At 42.3% G+C, this 24,885-nt stretch overlaps 1 protein-coding gene across 2 annotated transcripts in view; it reads left to right on the top strand.

Moving 5' to 3' along the window:
- The window catches only part of mcamb (melanoma cell adhesion molecule b), a 46,046-nt gene extending 21,362 nt beyond the window's left edge, over positions 1–24,684 (top strand). Inside the window, exons 2-18 of one of the 2 annotated variants that reach the window (XM_085796531.1) lie at positions 13,427–13,551; positions 13,659–13,890; positions 14,358–14,428; positions 14,525–14,612; positions 14,730–14,909; positions 16,519–16,640; positions 16,756–16,894; positions 16,993–17,105; positions 18,178–18,319; positions 18,544–18,671; positions 19,625–19,766; positions 20,139–20,237; positions 21,796–21,837; positions 22,323–22,446; positions 23,325–23,436; positions 24,079–24,116; positions 24,169–24,684. In XM_085796531.1, the coding sequence (XP_085652657.1) occupies positions 13,427–13,551; positions 13,659–13,890; positions 14,358–14,428; positions 14,525–14,612; positions 14,730–14,909; positions 16,519–16,640; positions 16,756–16,894; positions 16,993–17,105; positions 18,178–18,319; positions 18,544–18,671; positions 19,625–19,766; positions 20,139–20,237; positions 21,796–21,837; positions 22,323–22,446; positions 23,325–23,436; positions 24,079–24,108 (1,889 nt within the window). In that variant the 3' untranslated portion in view covers positions 24,109–24,116; positions 24,169–24,684. Of the gene's footprint in view, positions 1–13,426; positions 13,552–13,658; positions 13,891–14,357; positions 14,429–14,524; positions 14,613–14,729; positions 14,910–16,518; positions 16,641–16,755; positions 16,895–16,992; positions 17,106–18,177; positions 18,320–18,543; positions 18,672–19,624; positions 19,767–20,138; positions 20,238–21,795; positions 21,838–22,322; positions 22,447–23,324; positions 23,437–24,073 lie in introns of both variants that reach the window. The other variant, XM_085796532.1, reaches the window with a different exon arrangement.
- Positions 24,685–24,885: the final 201 nt, after the last annotated feature.

The following is a 24,885-nucleotide window of genomic DNA, read 5'->3' as shown; positions in this document are numbered from 1 at the left end:
TGTGGTCCGCTCTGATCCTCTCCACTGTATTTACATTCTCTGTCTCGCCTCCTCTGCCTTTTGGAAATCGTTAATTCTGAAGGCATGTTGAGTGGATACTGCCGGCATTTGGCTCCAGCACCCCATGTGTGTGTGTGTGTGTGTCTGTGCTCGCTGGGGAAAGTGTCTGGCAGGTCAGTGTGACAAGTTGACCTTGTTTTCTCAGAGGCATCGTGGGAATGTGGAGTTTGCTCGCTGCAGCTGCCACTGTCCATCTCATTGTCTCTGCACACACAGCGGTTGAACCATCACCTGAACCCCTCACGGTCCGACTCCATACAAAGGACAAACTCTGTATTAAAGTCGCATCTAATGATAATTTATGGTATCGATTAAAGTGCCAGTGTCTTATTTGAGCCGTTGAATAGCCGTCCTTAAGTGTTAATGGCTGAGTTCAAGACCGATTTATCCCTGTGTGAACAAACACAGACCTTTAAGTGGTTGCCAACACAGAGGGCTTCAACAAAACAACACAGGGTCGCCTGGCAGCAAACGAGTTCAGCCGTGGTCAACGGGAGCTACAGTACAACGTCATCCAGCCAAGTGCAGTGTCTCTGCATCTGAAGAGCCTTCAAATGCTCTAACCTGTTAGTTCAACTGAACCTCCTGGATCACATTTCACTGTCTGACAGGGAAACTCAACAGGACGACCCCGCCGCTAGCCCCCGTTTATGTTATGTATAGCCTACACGTACAGTATGTGACATTTATATGATGCTGCATTGTGAAGTTTCCTGTTAAACAGAATCAGGAACTAACTCTTAAAGGGATAGTTCAGCATTTTGGTAAATTGGCCCATTGCCATAAGCCCTATAGTCATAGCATTAGGTTTGTTACCTTTAATTGTCGGTGCAAGCTATTTTTAGAATGGCGGAGCAGAGTCGCGAGCTGCTCAGAGCATTTTGCTTCTACAATGCTCTACTCATGTAATTTTTGGAATTTAAAAAGTGACAACTCCTGCGACGTGAACCATGACGTTGACCAATTGGATGACAGAGCCCTCTGACGCATTGTTACTATGCGCACAGCAAAGCTACGTTAGCTTGCTTCATGTGCGCAGTGTAAGTTAATGGTTTCGCAGTGTACACGATCGTCCTCTCTGAAGGACAGACAGTCATACTGTCCTCTTCACCAGACCCAGTTTTTTTTTATTCTGCACCCCTCTAGACGTTCTGTGGGTGTATTATTTTTGAAAAATTAATCGTTTTGATGAAAAAGTTGTAGCTATAACCTTTTATCAAAAATGTTAGCAACTTTTAATCAATCAAGTTGAGTTATAATGAACATTATATTTAGAAAATGTGTTTTATTTTGACATGGAACATTAATTGATACGATACGGGGCCGGCCCATTGAGACTTGAGACAGCTCTGTGTTTCTCTTCTCAGCATATGAGAGCAGCTGTTATCTTTAGCTTGATAACGTTTCCTTCTCCCTGCGTGATGCTGATGCGCCACCGAAGGATTGGTGCGATAAATGTCAGAGGCCACAGCAACTGTTGGGGAACCAAACACTTTCCAAACACTCCTGTGCCCCATGCAGCGTGACTTCTCCTCCCATCCTACCGCTGTCTTTTCTTCCTCCTGTCCTCACTCGCTCTCATCTTATCTGTTTTCTCACGTTAACTCTATACTCTATTCACTCTCCTCAGGCCGATTAACATCTGTACAAAGAGCAGCCTGACTGAGGCACTGTTTTCCCATGCTCCCTCTCTGTGTCTCAGCCTGCTCTGAGGGAGGGCTGCTATTTCTGGTGCCAGTCGGGTCAGTGCACTGTAATTCTGCTGTATCATGTAAGCAAACAAGTTTAATAGGCCATTGTTATTCTTAGACGTGACAGGGCTGGTAACATGTCCCCCGAGCTGTCATTTAGTTTCACTGGTGTCTCTGAGTGGAAATATTTGGTTTCAAATTATATACAGCCTTTAACTCTAGGACAACACTGCCAGGAGGTGAATGCATTCTTGAGTCGTAATCAAATGTAATATACAGTATATATATGTAGACCTATTTGTTTTTATGTATTAGGGCTATAGGTAAAAAATGACTTGGTATAGATATAAAGAAACAGTCCATTTTTTTTAAATGAATGTGTTTACTGAAAACATAAAGTCATAAATTTGAGAGTAAACAAATCTTTAAGTAAAAAATTTACCCCGATAACCTCTTTACACTACCAAGTAGAGTGAAGAAAATATAAAAGTATGATGATACACACACACACAAATCTAACAAGTCATTTCTTGTTTTCTTCTGAATAGGCCTAAATGACAGAAATGTCTCTTCAAAGTTTGGATGATTTATGATAATATGGTGTTTTTGGGCTCAAATCACGAGTCTTTTCCTAATTGCTAAATCTGATTGCAAAGTAGGCTATAATTACATTAAGCCATCCACTGTAATAATATAATGCAACTAAAAAAAAATTCTCACAAATTTGTGATTATGTTTCTCATTACAGTAATGTAACAGATATTTGAGTATATCCAGGTTTTTTTCCCCTCTTTTAACTACTTGGAAACCACACAATAGTTGTTTTTTGCTGCCTTAAGGTTTAGACTGTCTCTCAGCAGTGCTGTCACCTGACGGGATAATATAGTGGGAGATGGTTAGCAATTAAAACCAGGTTCAGGACCACACACACACACACACACACATGGGAAGCTCTGCTCTTTGTACTTTCGTTTCTCAGTGCAGTAGAATCTCAGACTTTTCTCTTTGGGGACAGGCCAGACGTAAATTAAACATGAATTGGAGTCAAAGCGGGGAGAATCCTCGGTATGTAAATATTAATACAGTACATATCTAACCTAACAGAAGAAACAGATTATATAAGGACTGCGTACTAAAGTGTACGCACTCTCCTTTAGATAAATGGATTCTACACTACGCAGTTACCTTTAGGGAGAGCAGAAGGAGCCTGCAAAAGTAGTGAATGAAACACAGCAGAGTAATGATGTGTATCATGTGATAGTTGTGCTCTGAGACGTTTGCAAAACCGTGTAGTAATGTGTTTAGTGCTGGAGGGATTCTCAGGTTCAGGTCAGTAGTCACTGTCCTGGTACATGTGCGATAGGCTGAGACCTTGAGGCACGTACAGTGGATATAAATATACGTAGGTGTGTGTTATTTGATCCTGTTGCACATCTGACATGCTCGTCCTACCTCACACCTCTCAGACAGACTGAAAGCTCACAAGTACTGTGTGTGTGTGTGTGTGTGTGAGTGTGTGTGTGTTTCCTCTTGACCTCAGCGATCATCCTGTCGGTTGCTGCTGCTGCTTTGATCTGAGCTTTTCTCACATTTGAGAAAGTGCTCTCTTCATCCATTTCAAAGATCTGACAGCTAGTGAATACTGGATATAGCCAGTGGTGTTGGAGACCTTCTGACCTTCAGCTCCAGCAGCACCAGGTGGCCCCATTCTTCACTTTTGTACAAGGAAAAAAAAAGAAAAAAGGAAATGAAATTCAATCAACAAAATGATTGCATTGTATTTTCATTTTCAATCTTACCATTTGACACACTCCTTGTGCTTTCCTCCCACCACCACCCTCAGGTCAAAATGTCAGGTGTGCATGCAGGATGTATTTTAATCTAATGGACAAAGTGTCATGGAATCTACGGAGGGGGGCATACATCCTCCTGTAATTACTTTTCCTGTAGCACAACCCCGTCAGTATCCTGTTGACTCAGTCCAGCATTTTCACATTGTATTGTGTATTGAACATTGACCTCTCCTGAGGCTGATGGGGGGGCCTTAAGCCTTTGTTCTTGTTACAACTCTTGTTCGTAAGAAATAAAGTCTCTATAGTAATATGCAACAGCAAAAATATTCTTACAGAAAAGAAAATGATACATGGAGATTATTTTTTGAGTGATGTACTGAGTAAATGCATCTAGTTGCAGTTAAGGGGATAGTTCAACATTTTGGCAAATTGGCCCATTGCCATAATCCCTATAGTCATAGCTGTAGGTTTGTCACCTTTAATTGTTGGTGCAAGCTGTTTTTAGAACGGCGGAGCAGAGCCGTGAGCTGCTCAGAGCTACGCTACGGAGGCTCATGGGATTTCTTGGTTTCCCTCATCAAACTCATCAAATACACAATCCAACAACTCCACAACGCTCTGGTGGACAAGTTGTGACCTGCACATTCACCACGCAATGAGATAATAACACAACGTTACCAGACAGAGTTGTTTTAGAGGTAAATGCAGAGACTGCTTGCTGAGCGGTTCTGCATGAACTATCCCTTTAAAGTTGGGAAAAGACTGGACTACTCAATTAGCATTTATTGAATGAAATTGTTATTTTCCTTGAGCTAAAACAATGTACTTCAGTCCCCTTAACAACAGGCTGGACTCTGGATGTAAATCCTGGTCTCTAGTCTCACAGTCCTGCACTTTATTCCCTGTCAAAATATAATTGTCGAATAAAGAATTAACTGCACATAAATGCCATAGAGGAAAGGTGAATTCTGAAAGGATTTAATACCATCTTTAATGTCCCCTTTTAATTTTTATTTTATTCTCCCTAGTGTCTTGAAGTGAATCTTTTCAAGTTTCAAGTTTCCAATATCAGTTTTTTTCTCACAGTTAACAGCCTGACAACAGAAATAGAAACAAATGAGTGAATGAGTGAAAACAAATCTCTACAAATCTGTCACCCAGTTGGATTAATCCGATTAATGACAATAAACGGCATGGGACACATATCTGCTTTGATAACCACTTCATGTGCTGAAGGTGGAGGACGTCCTCCCTCTCCTCCACCAGCGACCATCTGTGGTCTGGGCCGGTTGCCAGGGCCGACGGAGGAGGTCGACTGCCGCCTGTCAATGAGTCTTTCATGGTTAGGACATCAAACCAGATTCCAGCCTGTGAACAAACACGTGCCACATCTCATCATCCGTCCACTGTACTGTACCTGTCAGAGGGACGACTGGAGCATCTGTTCAGAACATACCGCTGTAGGATCTCTCAGCGCCTCGGTCAGCCTCACCGCCGCGGCCGCATGTCACCACCTATCTCTGTCTATTCCCTGTCATTCCCTTCTCTGACTTAGTCTGTCAAATAAAGAAAAGATGCCAATATGAATATCTATCAGGTAGGGCTGGGACGATATGCTTTTCTCCCGATACGATTCTTCTACGATTCTTTTTTGGATGGCGATTCGATTTAAATTGCGATTCTACGATATTGCCGCCGATTCTCTCGATTTTTAGTCTTTAGCATCTTTAATATTTATCTGCACACAAATACTGTAGGAGCCTAAAAATTAACATACTCCATTATAAAGTGAACTTAAAACCCTTTTCAAGACCTGGACTCTCTGTATGTAAAAAAGGCGAACAAATGCACATTGCACAATATTTAAAAAAAAATAAATAAATTTGTAATCGATTTTTGAAAAAAAAAATCGATTTAAAAATCGTCAAAAAAGATATCGTGATATTTATGTGAATCGATTTTTTCTCCCACCCCCACTATCAGGGTTCTTACGGATCCTTAAAAAGTCTTAAAAGGCATTGAATTCATTAATCTAAAAACAAGGCCTTAAAGGGATAGTTCACCCTAGAATGATATTTCGCTCATTATCTACTCACCCTCATGTTGACTAAGGGCTGGAAGAAGTTTCAGATTCCTCCGTGGCTTCTCTGAGTTACAGGGGGTCTCGGCATAGCAGTGCATGTCCATATAACGGTTGCAAAGGGACACCAGAGCTCTTCGTAAAAAAACACACACAAAAAAACATCCAAATACCTCCATGATGCTCGTATGTAATGTCCGTCTTGTGCTGAAGCCCCAAATTGCGTAATTGTCCCGAAAAAAATTAAATAAGTCTATATTTTAAGCTTGTTTGTAGCGGAAGCTTCTCGAAGCTCCTCTTCCTGGTCCGTCCAAATCTCGCGTGATTCACAGTAACCGCACTGACGCATGCTGACGCCGGCGCAAATCACGCGAGATTTGGACGGACCAGGAAGAGGAGCTTCGAGAAGCTTCCGCTACAAACAAGCTTAAAATATAGACTTATTTAATCTTTTTTCGGGACAATTACGCAATTTGGGGCTTCAGCACAAGACGGACATTACATACGAGCATCATGGAGGTATTTGGATGTTTTTTTGTGTGTGTTTTTTTACGAAGAGCTCTGGTGTCCCTTTGCAACCGTTGCATTGAAATGCACTGCTACGCCAAGACCCCCTGTAACTCAGAGAAGGGACGGTGGACTCTGAAACTTCTTCCAGCCCTTAGTCAACATGAGGGTGAGTAGATAATGAGCGAAATATCATTCTAGGGTGAACTATCCCTTTAATCTAAAAACAAGGCCTTAATTGGCATTAAAATGTCTTAAATCAATTTTTCAAACATCTTAAAAATGTTAACACTTGGTAAGTGGGATTTTATGATTGTAATTAGTCTCAAATCTCAAAATAATTGGTAATATTCCGACATGGAGAAATTAGTGGCGGCCGTCACCTCTAAATTTCTCACCGCCACCAGCTCCCAGTTCAATGTAGCAGTTCATGTAGCAGTCACTTTTTTTTGCGTTTATGTTTATTGTGAAGTCGGTCTTAAATTTCATTTCAAGTGGCTTTAAAAATGTCTTTAAAAGTCTTAAATTTAACTTGGCTTAGCCTTAAGCTGTAGGAACCCTGATATATGTGGTCATAAATGTTAGTGCTGATCACAACAGTAGTTTGTCCCAATTTTACAAGAAGTTGAAATAAAAGAAAAGACAAGAAGAGACTTTCTAGGCCACAGATGCTCAGAGCCCGGCCGGAAGCTTTGTTATCGTCTCTCTCCACACTCAGACACTGATTATTATGTCTACAATGAAATCAAAGCCTTTTGTCAGGATACACAACGTCTTTGATACGACTTCCCCCTTGAGATTATCCTATCTGGCTCTGCTCCCCTTTACAAGCAGTGTGTTGTGGGGCTTACTTTGTCTTATCTTTTTAAGTGTGCCTCATTTTGTTGCGCCTCAGAAAACAATCCACCGTCGTCTTTGTGGGGATGAGTTGTGTTTTATGGGGGAACAGCTGAACCCAAGACGTTTCTTTCTGCTGAGCGATCACCTGCAGCCTCCATTGGAGCTCTTTGAAGATTGATTATCAGCGAGGGCGCACTAACTGAGACTTCTGTGTGTGTGTGTGTGTGTGTGTGTGTGTGTTTGAACCAGACCCAATTAGTCTCATAAATCAAAGTAAAAAATATCTCTTTTAACTGGTTTCTTTGGTGTCTTTCATGTGTATCTGTGGGAATATAAACAGTGCAGTTCTTGAAATAAGGATTATTTCCTCTTTCTGCAGTGTGGGAATTTTTTTTCATCATTAAATCAGTGTAATTTTTTCTTATGTCATCAGAAAAAAAAACATGTTGCAAGTTGATGGGGAGTTGTTGAACAGTTTCAGTGTTTCAGCTAGTTTGGACACACCTTCTCTCATTCAATGTTTTAAAAAAAAATTACTTTCTACAATATAAATTCATATTGAACACATCAAAACTATAAAGAAACACGTATGGAAATATGTAGTAAATAAAGCATAATATGTTTTAGATTTTATATTATTCAAAGTAGCCACCTTTTGCTTATGGCAGCTTTGCACACTCTTGACACAATGTCACCCAACAGTCCTGGAGGAGTTCCCAGAGGAGCTGAGCACTCGTTGGCTGTTTTACCTTCACTCCATGGTCCAACTCATCCCAAAACAAGGAAAAACATGCACTGTCCAAAAAACTTTCAGGAACAAAACTGAAGAGGTGCATGGCCAAAAGTTGCACTTAAAGAAAAAGAAGAACGGCCAGCAGCACTCGTGTCCTTCTCATAGTTTTTTATACACAGACCGGTTTCGACAACGTCTTCCTCAGTGTGCCCAAACCATCTCAGTTGGGTTTAGGTGACAGATAACACAACATAATTGAAGTATGAATTTAAAAATGTAGGAAATAATAGAAATAAAGAAAAAACATTGAATGAGAAGGTTTGTCCAAACATTTGACTGGTAGTATACAGTATGTGGCTGCTGCCCTGACTTCAGAGCATCAGTCTCATGCAACATGTAGCGAAGATGGAGCATATTTCCTAAAATATCAAAATTTTATGCTGCACACGCACACGACTCGGTAAAAAATGGATTTCTGGTTGGTTAGATCTGAAGTCTTCCCTTGAATGAGTCATGTTGGTCGTTCAGCAGGATGATTTTGGATCGTTGGTCCAGAAACACTGGTGTGTGATGTGATCTGTGTTGTGTCTGATCAGCTCCTTGTGTTACCCACAGGGATGCATGCTTTCACCTCCTTTATTTATTCCCTACACAAATATGTGTCAGAGCGGGTATGAAAACAGCACCATCCTAAAGTATGCAAACCACTGTGTTATTGTTAGCAGGCTGCAGGACGATGAGACCAGAAACGGTCATAAAGGACTTTGTCACATGGTGGTGGGAGTCCTAACTTCAACTGAACAAGACAAAAGAGATGATGATTGATTTTAGATGATGTGCCACAGCCATCACAGGGAATGTGTACAGACTTACAAATACCTTGGAAATGTGAAGCATGAGTGTTTCTGGAAACTGTGTGAGGAACGTTACTAACAAGACCATGATGGCCTTATTCTGCCGACTGCCGTGCTCTTATTAAATCAATTTTTAATCTTTTCCTCTGGTGTCATGGTTTGGAAGAAATCTGTCTTTGAAGAAGAGGAATTCTCTGAATCAAGTAGTTTAATGGTCCAGTGAGCTGATCGGTGAGTCACAGTTTAACTAGCGTTCCTTAACACCAAACAGTTACCGTGTGTATCGGGTTAGGGTGATGTTAAATTTCCACTCGCTTCCTGTCATCAGTGAATTTCAGCCTCCTCCCTCTGGATGAAGGTTCATGGTCCCAAAATGCAGAAGCAGAACTAATGGAATAAACCAAGCCATGACTCACACGAAGAAGAAGAAGCCTGAACTGGTTAAATTATTTGTTTTTATTCACCTTGTGCACGTGTTGTCTGTGCTGTGTGTTAAAGGGATAGTTCAACATTTTGGCAAATTGGCCCATTGCCATAATCCCTATAGTCATAGCAGTAGGTTCGTTACCTTTAATTGTCGGTGCAAGCTATTTTTAGAACGGCGGAGCAGAGCCGCAAGCTGCTCAGAGCTACGCTACAGAGGCTCATGGAATTTCATGAATAACCGCTGATGTGCGTTCCCGTCGGGGGAAGTTTTTCGACAAGCAGTCTCTGCATTTGCCTCAAAAACAGCTCTGTCTTGTAACTTTCTGTTATAATCTCATAGCGTGGTGAATGTGCAGGTCACAACTTGTCCACCAGAGCGTTATGGAGTTGTTCGATTGTGTATTTGATGAGTTTGATGAGGGAAACCAAAAAATCCCATGAGCCTCCGTAGCGTAGCTCTGAGCAGCTCACGGCTCTGCTCCGCCGTTCTAAAAATAGCTTGCACCGACAATTAAAGGTAACGAACCTACTGCTATGACTATAGGGATTATGGCAATGGACCAATTTGCCAAAATGTTGAACTATCCCATTAATGGGTGTGTGTGAGATTGATGACTCTTTTTTTTTGCATTTACCTACAAATAAAGTAACATAACTGAAACTAAAAGATTGATTAAAAAAAAAAAAAAGGACCATAGGTTAACTGAGAAGAACATTGAGTATTTGCAGACATTTTAATATCACAATTATCAGTTTTAATCCCCATTTAGACGTTATTTTTGATGTAATGTTGACACAGACCAGAGAGACCCTGGTTTCTCTTTGGAGGACACCAGCAAACATGTCCATGTTTCTGAAGCCAGGAGAAGATGATATGTAATCAGTCTCCTCTCTTCCCCTCTCTTCTCCTCTCTCACTGTGTTTGCTGAGCTCATAAAAACTGGAGAGGCCCAGCTCTCCCAGCTGTTAGAGGGGATGCTCAGCTTTTCTTCTGTCATACTGATTTAGGACTATTATCCAATGCGCGTGGACTCTGCTCTCTCATTATCAGAAAGGATCGATCTGAGGCCTTGGAGTGCCGTCCTCTCTGACTGATGCACTATGGAGATGAATACTGATCAAATTACTAAGGAAATTTGATTCAGCTTCCCATGAGTAAACAGACTCTGGCTGTCAGGCTCAACAGAGAAAGAGTTTGTGAAACATTCGGTCTGAGCTGTAAAGTCGGCTACAACCTGACTTCACCCGGTCCATTCGGCTGTGAATCGTGCACTTCCGGCTGTAGGTAAACCCTCAGGTGGGGGGGTTGGGATGCTGCAAGTGAGTCAGCGCTGTCGTTTCATCGCTAATGGCCAGGAAATGTCTATGTTGGAGAGACTAATTGGATTTCTTTAACAGGAAAGCATCTGTCCGGCTCCATTAGCCGGTGGTAAACAGCAACACACAGCAGAGGCAGAGGGAGGCAGGTGGGAGAACGAAACGGGGAGAGATGTGAGGAGGCAGTTTAGGCTGGAGGAAGGAGACAGAGGAATAGAGAAGGGGTGTGGAGGATGTTTGTTGTTGGTACGGATGCGTGAGCTGTCACAGGTTTAGTTTGGAGTAGAGTGGTAGATGCAGCAGGAGTAAAAAGCCAGGAGTGAAGCAGGGGTGCGTCTGGTTTATTAGCTCCTCAGCAGGCAGCACTGGTGTTACCGTAATTCACTTAACTGCAGATTACACATCTGATTTATGCCTCCAGGATGACAACAGCCCGGGGTCATTATGGGTTTTCAGGTGGTCCAATCCCATTCTCATGAATTTAAAGGGACAACGAGGAGTTTCTATTTGGTTATAAAAAAGTCTCACGTTAATGTGGATGAATCTCCGCTACCCACACTTGTTAATGGGCCCATTTTCTATAAATCTATGGTTTTGTCTCTATCGTTATTTTGTTATTATTAGTGGTGGTGGAAATGCTGGTCGAGCCGACCAGCATTTCTTTACTTTCGGTTTCGTGGCGAGTCATGAGAATAACGCCGCCGAATCTCCGTTTATGGTGGGAACTACGACGGTATGTGATCGTCTTCGAACCTCTGACTTTAATTCTTGATGAATGAAAACATGAGTCTGTCTTGCGCCGGTCAAAGAATTTCACAGTGCGCGGAGGCTCATAAATGTAGTGTGAAAACGCTTCGCTTTAACATCTCATGAGGACATTGGAGGATTTTGGTGGTCAGAAGGCAAGGTCATTGTAACCTTTCAGTTTATTATGCTAAAAATACAAGTGATATAATTAAATTAAATGAGTTTGATTTGATGTAGTAAAGTTGACACAAGATGATGTACAGCAAAACCTTGTTTTTTCAGCAATGACTAGACAACATTTATATTAACAGTGGTGTGTGTGTGTGTGTGTTGGGGGGGCCCACCCTTGTGGCCCAATTGTTGAAAAACCCGTGCTAAAGTGCCCTCTTGGGAGCCAAAATGCACACTAAAGTCCTCTTCAGTCCTCTTCAGTGGCAAGGATGCGTTGTATGTGCCCTTTTTTTTCTTTTTGCCCCTGGCCTTCAAAAAGTCTGTGCACGCCACTGTCTATTAACCGGTGAGCAGCTGTACCAGAGAACTGGCTTGTCCATGGGTACCTCATTAAATAGTTTTTAGTCTTTTTTTTAAATATTGGTTTCACTGTTTATGTTGATCTGTTGAGATGTGTGTTGTTTGTTTAAGAGCAGCACTGGTCAGAATTTATTATATCAGATAATTTGAAGTTGTTTATCACATTAGCCATCATAAAAGTGTGGTTACTTTTAAAGACTGGTTTGAACTCGACGCCCTCCCACTGGCTTTTCCCAGTACTCACGACCAAATCTCATGAAAAAATAATGTGCAAAGTCACAGATAAATCTTCACTGTCTTTTAAATATACAATAATACGTGGTCGTGGTGTAGAATATAATAGACTATGTGGGTTTCTCACTTCAGTTCAAGTTTCCTCTTCTAGTGGAGGATGAGATGAATGAGTAAATAAAGGTCAATGCAGGACGTGGATGACTCTCATTTACATTTTCCCCAGCAGCACTTGACATTAAGTCAGGCGTCTCTCCCTCCATAACATCTTCCTCTACCAAGGGGAAAAACTACATTTACCCATGCAATGAACAGACACTCGGTGAAAGGATAAATCAAACCTGGCAACCTCGCACCTCCAGGCTCTTGTTGGCATCTCGTACATTCACTGAAACACTGCTATGCGACGTGTAACTAAGGGTCCTCCCTATAAACTAGTAGGATGCGTCACGTCGAGAGACCCTGGAGGGGGAAAACCACTCGTTCCTCAGAGATGCATGCTGAAGGAACAGTGGGACCACTATGCTGCCTGTAAATTGAGCCTTTCTTCCTGCGAGAGGGTGACATGGTGGAATGCAGCACATTAATGTGGACATGGGTGGGCTTCTCATTCCTGTCATAGCATCTCTCTCTCCCCTTTGACCCATCATGACTTTCTTCTCTCTCTCTCTCTCTTTTTTTTTCTTGCCTCCATGCCTCTTGTTGAGTTGAAGTCAACTGGGTGTGTGGATGCAGTTGTGTCTTGTTTCTTCAGTTTTCAGGTTCATGTCTCGATGATGGTTGAATTCAATGAAGCTTTTACTAGCATGAGGTTTTTGACCAGCCAGGTTATAGTATATCACCCAATAGCAGTGTATTGAGCACTGGGACTCCTAAAGGACAGAGACACTGTTAATGTTGATTAAAGGGATAGTTCAACAGTTTGGCAAATTGGCCCATTGCCATAATCCATATAGTCATTATAGCAGTAGGTTCGTTACCTTTAATTGTCTGTGCAAGCTATTTTTAGGACGGTGGAGCAGAGCCGCGAGCTGCTCAGAGCTACGCTACGGAGGCTAACGGGATTTCTTGGTTTCCCTCATCAAACTCATCAAATTCACAATCCAACAACTCCAAAACACTCTGGTGGACAAGTTGTGACCTTCCAACGGAAACGTGCATCAGCGGTTTTGCATGAATTTACCTCTAAAACAACTCTGTCTCGTAACGTTCTGTTATTATCTCGTAGCGAAGAAGAAGAAGAAGAAAACGAAAGTTAAAACTTCAAAAAGGTTTTCCACTTTGCTTTAGCAGGAAATTTGGTGCATTCATAAAAGTATTGATTATAGTGAATAAATTGTGACATGCATGAAAGAAATTCCATAAATTACTGCACACATGACACATTGATGTGATATCTTTGTCAAATTTCTCACGTTTTTTTTTTCATTTCATTGGTTTACTCTCTTAACTACCATCATAAGGAACATGGGATGTTGCCCGCTCAGCTGTCATTGATTCAAACATGATCTGTGTGACTCCATAAATATTCTCTGTTTTGATGAGATGTGATGAAGCTAATGAATGCACAGGATGACGTATTCACCGGCAACCTCTCTCTCCCTCTCTCTCTGCAGGATGGGCTGCTGTGGAGGTGAACGTGGAGGACAGGGTGGAGGTGTTGAGGGGAAACATGGCTCAGATCACCTGCATGTTCACATCAGATGACGGCATCGGTGGCACGACAATAATGTGGCTCTATGTGAGTCTGGTCAAGCCTGATGGACACACACACACACACACACACACGCGTTAAGTATAATGTTTCAATGTACATGATGTTTGATTTGCTCCACCTCCCGTCTTTAGGTGAAACGGTCGGGTGAGAGGCAGAACATCTACTTCCAGGACAGCACCATGAAGATTGTACAAAAAGGCACGCCGTTCACAGACCGGATCAGTGTGAACGGCACTGGAGCCGGCGGAGAGGTGGTGCTGACCATCGAGGACGTCCAGCTGGAGGATGAAGTGGAATTCATCTGCTCTATCAAAAGTCTGACAGACGGGCAGGCAGAGGGACACACCAAGCTGAAGGTGTTTGGTAAGACTGAGACCGCACGTGTTAATAGGCGTTTTCTGAGAATGAATCATGAGTCACTGTCTTTTTTTATTTTATCATCTTTTTATCGTTTTCCTTTTGTTTGCTATCATTTTCATTTCCCGTCTTAAAGTACCCTTTAGTTCCCCAGTCTACTTTTAGAACCACTGTCACTGCCCCTCCTATTGTATCTAATTAACTGCATCCTGCATTTTATTTTGACTCCTCTGGTCTCAACCTGTTGTTGGGGTCTTGTTTTGCCTGTGTTGCTGTAATGCTTGGGTGGTCCATCTTGTGACATTTGTATGTGACTTGTCTTCTGTGGTCTTTATAATGTTGCTTTTGTCAAGCACTTTTTGCGTTTTTTAATGTGGCAACAACCAGGGTTGGAGCCACAGAAGGAGGCATACAACTGTGTGGTGATCATTCGGATCTAGTTCTTAATTCATTTCTCAATTCCAATTACGCAGAGGTACCTGGCGTTCCTACCATTGATGTGGTTCAGTCAGGCATTGTGGTCAGTGAAGAGGAACTGTCCAAGGTGAACAAGCTATCATTTGTCAACAAAGTACAGTATAAAATGACTGCCAGGCTTTAGCTCAAGTGTCTGTGTCTCTTTCTCCCTCTTCTCCCACAGATTGGGCTGTGTGAGGTCAAGAATGGCTACCCCAAGCCCAGCGTCACCTGGTACAAAGGCAACACGCCACTGCGCAATATTCAGGATGGTGAGACAGATTCACACCAACATCTGCAACAGATTTCTCCTCGATGTTTGATTGTTCTTAATGTGATTTCCTTCGGTTTCCCTCTCTTTCATCCCTGCACATGTCTTCATTCTCCAGAGGTGGACATAGTGCATTCCATCACCACTGAATCCAGTAGTCTGTTCTCAGTCAAGAGTGAGCTGAACATGAAGGTAAAGAAGGAGGACAAGGACGAGAAGTTCTACTGCGAGGTCGTCTACCTCGTTCCTGGAGAAACCAGGATGACAGAGAGCATCCGGGCGAACATCCACGTACTCTGTGAGTTTCACATATGGAGATCTAGCTTTGTGGCGCAGCGCAAGGTGGAGCAGCCTGGCGCAGACCGCGCAGTGCTAATTTCGTCCGGTGCAACACCGCACGCAGCCAATTTGGCAATTTGTTAGACCGGCGCAGGAGGGGGAGGTGTCGACGGATTCAGCTTGGTGCAGCGATAGTTTTGTACACGTGACGTCGAAATATAAAATGACAAAATTGCAGTGCGCCTCGCCTGCAGCACATTTAAAGGTGAGGAGCTCATGTGATTGGTGAAGATTTGATTCAACGGAGGTGGGAAAGAGGAGATCCTGCACGGTGCATGAAACTTGCAAAGTGCAAAGTGTGTGTGGACACATCACCTGCGCTGCGCTTCGGCTGCACCTGGTCTACAAAATTAGAGCCTATAGAAATAAAACTCTGCTGAATACTGAATGTTTCATCTATTTAAAACAACTCTACAATGATATCCTTGAACACTTGGAACCCCCATAAAGCAATCAAACCCCCAACATCACAGTCTGTTATATAGAACAAACAGTTACATTAGCAGAGTCATAGCTCATAAACTAGTCAAGAGTACTCCCAGCTAAGAGATACCTAGAGGTTATACTACCAGGCTGAATTTGAGGTTACCAGGTCAACTTCAGGTTTAAACCTGGTTTTAAAGGGACAACGAGGAGTTTCTATTTGGTTATAAAAAAGTCTCACATTAATGTGGATGAATCTCCGCTACCCACACTTGTTAATGGGCCCATTTTCAATAAATATATCGTTTTTTCTCTATCGTTATTTTGTTATTATTAGTGGTGGTGGAAATGCTGGGCGAGCCGACCAGCATTTCTTTACTTTCGGTTTCGTGGCGAGTCATGAGAATAACAATAATCCAGCGGCAGAACGAAAAATTCCACGACAATAAAAAAGTCTCATATTAATGTGGATGAATCTACGTTACCCACACTTGTTAATGGGCCCATTTTCGATAAATATATCGTTTTATCTTATCTTATTATTAGTGGTGGTGGAAATGCTGGTCGAGCCGACCAGTGTTTCTTTACTTTCGGTTTCGTGGCGAGTCATGAGAATAACGCCGCCGAATCTCCGTTTATGGTGGGAACTACGACGGTATGTGATCGTCTTTGAACCTCTGACTTTAATTCTTGATAAATGAAAACATGAGTCTGTCTTGCACTGGGCAAAGAATTTCACGGTGCGGAGGCTCATAAATGTAGTGTGAAAACGCTTCGCTTTTCCAAAACTCCTCGTTGTCCCTTTAACTTTAACTCATAATTCTCATAAGTGTTATGAAGATTCTTTAGATCCTTTAGAGATGTTTTTACTCTTCTAACATCACTGCAGCGTGAAATAACATGAGGACAGTGACTAAAACAAAGTTTATGTCTTTGATTAGAACAAATTAACGAGACACTATTATGAATTCTCTATGATTATAAAAGGTTTTAGGCAATGTAATCTGAACATTGCATTTTCATAATCATTTGTTCATCACGAGACAAAAGATGAGAGATACTCACCCACACAGACTCTCCTTCCTCCACAGTATGTACAATATGAAGGTGAGTTTTCTGCTCTGACCTTGAATCCTCTGTTTCAGACCCCTCCACAGCCGTAAACATGTGGGTGGAGTCGCCAAAGGGTAAAATCAAGGAAGGCGACACAGTTGAGCTTCACTGCCAAGGCAATGGAAATCTTCCAGTCGACATTACAATCACGCATGTAAGCAGCATGTTGTCTCAGCTCCTCCAGAGCTTTTGAAGTGTATTACATTGAACACACTTTTGGCTATGATGAGTTAAAAGTTTCATGTTTTTTTGTTGTTGTTCTTTTGTAGGACGGACAATCTTTTGACGGCAAGACAGCACTGCTGTTGGAAGATGTCACCCGTCTGAACAATGGACTTTACGAATGCACCGTTCTGGACCTGCATAGCTTTGAGAGCATCTCGACAAATATGAACCTGTCTGTCAACTGTAAGGAAATGTGAAATTATCTGATTTATCACCATGGAAACAGAGTGTCCCCGACCTGATTATTTACTGTAACTTCTCTCTCTGTTTTCTGTGTGTAGATCTCGATGCTGCTGTGGTGGAGCCTAAACAAACTGTGATGGCTCAAGGAGGGGAGCTGAAGGCCACCTGCAACGCCCTCTCTTCTCTCCCGACACACACAGCCTGGTTTAAGGTCACACACACACACACACACACACACACACACACACACACACACACACACACACACACACACACACAAAGCGTGAACAATGAGTTTTTACACGTGTAGTCACTGTGTAATGAGTGTACTGCGAGTGAACCTTGGCAGTGAAGGTGGGCTTTGTCTTCAGTGTGAAGTCAGAGGAAAGAGGGTGAGACTGCAGGATACAAGTGGGCAGAGACTGACAGACAGGTTCACCCATAAGAAACAAAACACCATTCTTGTTTATGTTATTACAGAACAAGGTGTAGAAGTTGTTATAGTCTTATATATATATATAGGCCTATATATATTCCTGATATATTCATCTTTCTGTTGCTATGCTGTTGGGGCCCTGGATGCTGCATAAGTTGTCTGAGAGAAGCAATGTTAGTTAATTTTCTGCTGTAATATTTGTTAGAATATTTATTTGCAGATAAATATAAGATTTTAATGAGCATTGGGGGAAATTCACAAATTGTAGCAGGTAATATTTTTTATTAGTTATTTTTTTACATATTGTATGATGGAGTACTTTGAATTGGGCACATAAGGCATATCCTGATGCTAAAACTGAAGTAAGATTTTGAATTAATATTTTTATTCTGGTTTTCCCACCACTAGTACCTCTCAACTTTGACTTTTCTTTTTTTTCTTTTCTTGAGACTCATTTACTGACTAGCTAATTTGTAATGCACACAAAAGCTTAAGGTTCAGCCATTACTGTTGGAGTTTATTATTCTTGTTTCCATGTGTGTGAGTCTAACATGGAGCCAGTGTGATAATAAGTCGAAATATTAACTTTTGTTTGTTTTTTGGCACACCCAAAGAATACAAATTATTATTTTTTCCTTATTAGTCCTTTATGTTTTTGTCACAATGCCACACATCAGTTAATGTAAAGAATTCTCAAAACTTAGTTTGACCACTAAGTTAAAAAAGGGGATTTGAAATGATGTGTAGAGATTGATTCCAGCACAACTGAGGGTTAATCACTGTTTCACTGTCAGATCATTTTAGGTGTGTGTGTTGAATGTGTGTTTCTCTGCCCTGGTGTGTGCAGAATGGACAGGAGGTAGCGAAGGGTCACACACTGATGCTGAAGGACGCTACGTTCAACACGGCAGGGACGTACGTGTGTGTGGTGACCGTCCCTGAGATCGAGGGGATGGAGACCAGCGGCACGCTCAGTGTTGATGTGAAGGGTGAGTCCAGTGACTGACTCATTAATCTCGTTAATCAATCTAATATTCTTAAGAAATTATTATAATGTGATTTGTTTTTGGTTATGTTGGTTTTGTTTTGCATTTATACTTCCTCATTTTTTTTTTAAAGAAAAGTATACAGCACTTGTGTGTTTGCATCAGGTACTTTATAGTTGTTTTTATTGATCATTTTAAGGTTATTTCCTGCTCCCCTCTCTCTCCAGGCTCACCAGAGGTCATGACGCAGGACAACACACAGATAGAGGAGAGTCAGGGCAGCTCTGTAGAACTGAGCTGCCTCGCCAAAGGTTTCCCTGCTCCCAGCATCACCTGGAGCACCTCTGATGGAAAGGTACAGCAGAGGGAAGCTTCATGTCGGGATCAGACCTAAATGTTAAAGGGATAATTCACCCAAAATTCAAATTTCACTCATTTTCTACTCACCCTCATGTCGACTAAGGGTTGGGAGAAGTTTCAGAGTCATCCGTGCCTTTTTGGAGTTACAGGGGGGCTAAAATATCTTTAAAAAATGTATGCAATTTTCATTTCATTTATTAGTTTATTTGTAATGGGACTCTTTCATGAACATACAAAAAAAAAAAAAATTGTAGGGCTACCCCCGACCAAAGATATTCTTGGTTGACCAATAGTCGTCATTTAGGGCGATTAGTCGACTAATCGACCGACAGCGAGTGAGTGAGTGTCACAACGTCCTGTATCTGGCCCTTCAAATTAAAAGCCCTATAGCCTTTCATATACAGTTCAGTCAGAGACGTTTTATATTGTAAAGACTTTGGTTCAGTCATATTGATTATGACTTAATTTTGACAAGACACGACCAATGAAATTTTGGTCGACTAATGACTTTTTGGTCGACTATTTGGGGGCAGCCCTAATAATTTGTTGTAAATATGCCAGATTTAGCACAAATACAATTACAGTAAAAGACAACAGCAAAACAAATGATGAAGCATAATACAAATACAATACATTACAAAATGGTTGCATCATTTGGAAGGAACGAGTGGTGGTGAGATATTAAAGTGCATATATCTGACAATAAATGTTGTGAAGTGCTATTTTTGATAGCTATTTGCAATCAAAGGGTAGCATTTCAGCATCAATGTTCAGCTCGTTTCATGTGCGACATCTTCACCACTTTCGTTCTGACTGTGATGAAACAACAAGTTACCAGAGCCCCCTGTGCTGTGAGCTGCCTCAGCCTGTGAGAGCTGCAGTCGGAGGGGGGGGGTTCCTGCCGGTTGACCCCCCGCCTTTTCCTCTATAACTCTTTTTCGTTTTCAGGTCCTCAAGTCGACGCCCCAGAAGCCGACCGAGGCAGGTGTCCAGAGCGCGGTCAGCGTCGACGTCACCTCTGACCTCACCGTCTTCTGCAACGCCTCCAACGAGTTCGGCCATGACGCTGTGGCCTTCACCATCAAAGCCAGTGAGCCCCCCCCCCTTTCCCACCTCTCCTGCCCCGCTGCCTGTCTTTCCTGTCCCCCACCCTGTGTTATTTTTTCTTGGTGTACGTCTCTATCTGTGGTCCTCCTCACTTCCCCCCTTTCCTTCTGCTCTTCGTCTGTGTCGTGCCTTTTGTTTATTTGTACTTCGAGAGCCGTCGTGTGCGTTGACTTCTTGCCTGTGATTTTTGGACCTTTCACAATCACTGTTGCTGTTGTTGTTGTTGTAGTTGTTGTTGTTGTGTTGTTGTTGTCACTGTGGTTTCCAACGTGAAGCTTCGTGGCTGTTCAATGTTCCCCTTCCCCAGTGTGTTAACAGGGAGGGTCTTCCCTTATGTGCCTCTACCTGTTTTCAGCTACACAGACCACCACACAAGCCACCACAACCACTACTCCTACCAATCCTACTACTACTCCTACTCCTACTTCTAGCACTACCATTTCCTCTGGCACAGGTAAGACCACAGGCAGGCAGTCGATTCAAGACTCAAATCAGCTACAGACAGTTTACAACATCACTAAATCTAATTAAATCACATTTAGAAATAAAAGCCCTGCAATTTTCTGGTGAGTCAGGCCGAAAGAATGAGAGTAAAGAAAAGTAGAGTGCACGTGAAGGCTGCAGTGATTACCACACTGGCATGACTGAAAGGTCATTACGACTGTGTTGAGTAGAGATCGCTCTGATTAAATCTCTGTGGTAACCACAAAGTATTTATAGTTATAAATGAGTAATATAACTGAGGCCTGTGAGGTGTCTTATTGACTCATTTGTTGCCGACCTGATGTTATCATTATGATTAAACTTCTTTTATGACATTTTAATATGAGTTTTATAAATGATGTGGAAATTAAAACTTTAGAGCATGAGAGAAGGTTTCTATCCAAATAATTGGTTAAAGGGATAGTTCAACATTTTGGCAAATTGGCCCATTGCTGTACAGTAATCCCTATGGTCATAGCAGTAGGTTTGTTGCCTTTAATTGTCGATGCAAGCTATTTTTAGAACGGCGGAGCAGAGCCGCAAGCTGTGCTAAACTACGGAGGCTAATGGGATTTCTTGGTTTTCTTCATCAAACTCATCAAATACACAATCCAACAACTCCAAAACGCTCTGGTGGACAAGTTGTGACCTGCACATTCACCACGCTATGAGATAATAAAGGAACATTACGAGACAGAGTTGTTTTCCAGGTAAATTCATGCAATTCTGCATTTGTCTCGAAAACAACTAATAACGTTTTATTATTATTATCTCTAATGGGATTTCTTGGGAAACCAATAAACCACTCCGTAGCGTAGCTCTGAGCAGCTCGCAGCTCTGCTCTGCCGTTCTAAAAACAGCTTGCACCGACAATTAAAGGTAATGAACCTACTCCTAAAACTATAGGGATTATAGCAATGGGCCAATTTGCCAAAAGGTTGAACTACGTATCCCTTTAAATAAAAAAGGGCTGACATGTTTCACCTTCTGGAAAGAGGAGCATTATGAAATATGAGCCTTCCTGTTAGCATTAGGCCGTGCAGCTACACACACAGCACCCGGCCGCAAACACACGTGAAATCAGTGTGGCTGCAGAAAGCAGCTGATGCTTTAAATGCACTCAGAGCCGGTCTCCTGACTCCCATTACGCCCACTGCCTTGTGTGTGTTCCCTCTCTTCCTTCTGCGTCCCTCTTGTCCTCTACTACTGTACGTCATGCCAGGAAATATCCAGCCCCTCAGAGGAAAGCTGGTCCTGGGTTGTTGTTTCTTGCAAAAAAAAAAAGGCCTCTCAAAATGAGATTAAACTCGGCCCCCGCTGCTGCTCTGGGAAGTGACTGCTGTGCCGCTGACCACGGTCCGAGTAGATGTTTAGTTTCAAATAACAGATAAGCTCCCTCTCGAGCTAAACATTGATTGTAGTCAGTTCACGCCTCTGCTGAAGATCTAAACTGCCTCTGCGTCAATGTGTGTGTCTCTAAAATACACCCAGCCGCCCGCTCATGACTCTGCTCTTGTGGTTTCTCTCAGTTAAACCAGAAACGGTTGCTCCACCAAAGAGAATCAAGAAAGGTTTGTATGATGCGCTGCTTCACTTCTCAAGCTCAAAGGCAAAAAAAAAAAAAAAAAGCTTCTTTCCACTTCTCCTCCACAGCAACCCCCCGACCCCCTCCCCCCCCCTCTCTCTCCCACACCCACTCCACCCCCAATGCGCAATACCTCAAACTATCAGCGAATAGTTCATCTTCACCTCTTCCTGTGCATGAAACTGGCTTTTTGTAAGAGCACACCTCTCCTCCTGCTCCTGGATGACTTTAGCGTTGCCAGGTTTAGATCATCTGAATGATGCTAGAGCTGCACTCTTTTCTGGACGCTCCCCACTGCTCCTTCTGCCACACACACACACACCGGTGAATGCCACACAGCCTGCTCCGACGCACCTCCTGAAGCCGACTCTCCGGGGGCCTCTCGTGCCGTCATCCCATCCGTTCATATTCCCACCTTCACCAGAGAGAGTGACCCTGTTGCCTGTTGTTGTGTGTTGTGTCGTCCACCAGAGAGCAGCGGTGTCATCATTGCGGTCATCATCATCTGCATCCTGCTGCTGGCCATCCTGGGGGCCGTGCTCTACTTCCTCTACAAAAAGGGCAAGATCTGTGGCCGAGCCGGCAAGAAAGACATGTGAGTGTGACGAGAGTGACTTAATGTGTAAAAAAAAATGTAATAAAGCAAAAGCATACAAACAATAATCGCTAGAGCTGTGAGATGTGGTTCAAATCTACATCACAGTGTTGTACTGTAGGGCTAAGATGTGAAAACAGAGGTTCACTGTGCAGACTGACTGAGCTTAAAAAGTAAAAAATGATCATTAAAAAACTAAAGCACTGGATGGAATATGCACATAATTACATGAAATTCTCTTTTTCATATGAATAACTGAGCATCCTCCCTCTGAATGTTGATACACAAGAATATACAGTGGCATGTAAAAGTTTGGGCAGCACTGGTCAAAATGTCTGTTAATGTGAACAGTTCAGCAAGTGGAAGATGAAATGATCTCCAAAAGGCATAAAGTTACAGATGATACATTCCCTTTTTTTTATTTTCATCTTTTACATTTTCACAACAACAGAAAAGGAAAAGGGCCCTCAGCAAAGGTTTGGCCACCCTGCATAGTTAGTATCTAGAAGCCCCCCCTTTGGAAACTATCACAGTGTGTACAGTAAATAGTAAATATCTTGTCTGCTGGGTTCCCCATTTTTTGCAGGCTGCTGCTTTGTTTCACTTTTTCACTCTAAAACTGTAGGAAACAAAAACAATACACTGATATTGCTTAAAATATTGCAAAGGAGTGTTTCATGTGTAACTTTGTGCCTTTTGGAGATCATTACATCTTCCACTTGCTTAACTGTTGACATTAACAGACATGTTGACCAGTGTTGCCCAAACCATTTGTATGCCACTGTACAGTACATCTTACTGTTTTGCAGCTCTAATAATCACATAGCATATAGCAATACATCTCTAAGTTGAACGTGTCCGACTCCTTGGTCTTGCAGCACCAAAGAGAAGTCCAAGAAAGATAACATAGTGGTGGAGATGAAGAGCGACAACACAGAAGAAGCCACTCTCCTCAGCGTCAACGGAGAAAAACAACCTCCCAGTGACCAGGTAGATCATCATCTTACAACCAAACATTCACACACCTTTCACACCTATTCCACACATAACTCTTGTCACCTTAGAACCCAATATTGTTGTACCTCTCAATCACAGTTCTGTATACTTTATCGTGGGCCAAGAATATGGAATTTATTACCTGTACATTTTTTTGATTTATCTTTACAACAATTTAGGCACTAAAGTCTCTCCTGCTAACCAGTCTCTCCTGCTAACTAGTCAATACTTTCCACATGGTCTGCCTATCTAAACTGGGATTATTTTATATTTCTTATCATATGTTTATCAAGCTTTTTGTATTGCATTGTACAATGTTAAATCATGTTAAACCATGTTTGTATTTATTATGTATGAACGATTTTTGTACCTCACAAATGTAGCTATGCTCATTAGCTTAGAACTGTAGTCGGAGAATGCCCCCTACAAGCCCCTGGAGGGTTTTTTGGCATTCTCCTTCACATTGTTTTGGATTTTATATGTTATATCTTTTTTAACTTTGATATGTGAAAATAAACAAACAAACATAAAACTTTTTTTCCCCCTGTTGATCAGATCATTAACGTTCTCACACATCCCCTCCTGTCTCTGTCTCTGTCTCTGTCTCTGTCTCTGTGTTTGCACACTGGAGTAAAGGGTGATGAGTACCTGGACGTGCACAAGTGAGGACGTGACTTCAGACACACACACACACACACACACACACACACACACACACACACACACACACACACACACACCACAACAGCTGCTCCTGTTCTTCCCTCTCAGCCTCAATCCTGCTGAAGCCTTCCAACCTCCACCGGAGCTCCGTATCCCAGAGTTACTACGTCGCCTCGTCGGTTCGTATCCCGATGGACGACCGCCGGGGGGACTCGGCCTCGCTCCACCACGCTGCAGCTTTCCGCTCACCGCCCCTTTACATCCCAGCACGTTTCTCTTGGAAACGCACCTCAAGCTTTTAGTCAGGAGTGATTTGATCGCTCCGTGACATAAGTCCGATAATCAATCCACCCACCTTCAAACCAAAGAGCCTTGTAAACTGCTGATCGTCTGTAGAACAATTATTAGAGCACAAAGTGACCAGGGACTTTTCTTCTTTTTTATATATAAATATAAATATACCTGACAAAGCATCACCTCAGGCAAAGCAATCACTGAAGAGAAGTTAGAAACAGCTCTTTACCATGTGTATATATTATAATGTGTATATATTTCTTTATTTAAAATAACACAATAAAACATAAAAAAAATAAAAACAAATGACCAGATAGTGTTATTATTTGTCCTGGTGCTCTTCATAGAGCAGGGGCAGTTAGGTAGTTCTAGCCATCTTGTTTCTTTTTGTCTGTTTTCTGTTTTGCTTAAGTCTGTACACTGAAATGTTTGGGCGGCGGCAGTGCTTCCCCTCTACAGCCACTTCCAGCCTCGCCCCCAAAGTTT

The sequence above is a fragment of the Trachurus japonicus genome, chromosome 13 (genome assembly GCF_045865225.1).
Source record: "Trachurus japonicus isolate A0001 chromosome 13, Traja_1.0".
Classification (NCBI taxonomy): Eukaryota; Metazoa; Chordata; class Actinopteri; order Carangiformes; family Carangidae; genus Trachurus; species Trachurus japonicus.
This window is presented reverse-complemented; position numbering and strand designations above follow the sequence as displayed.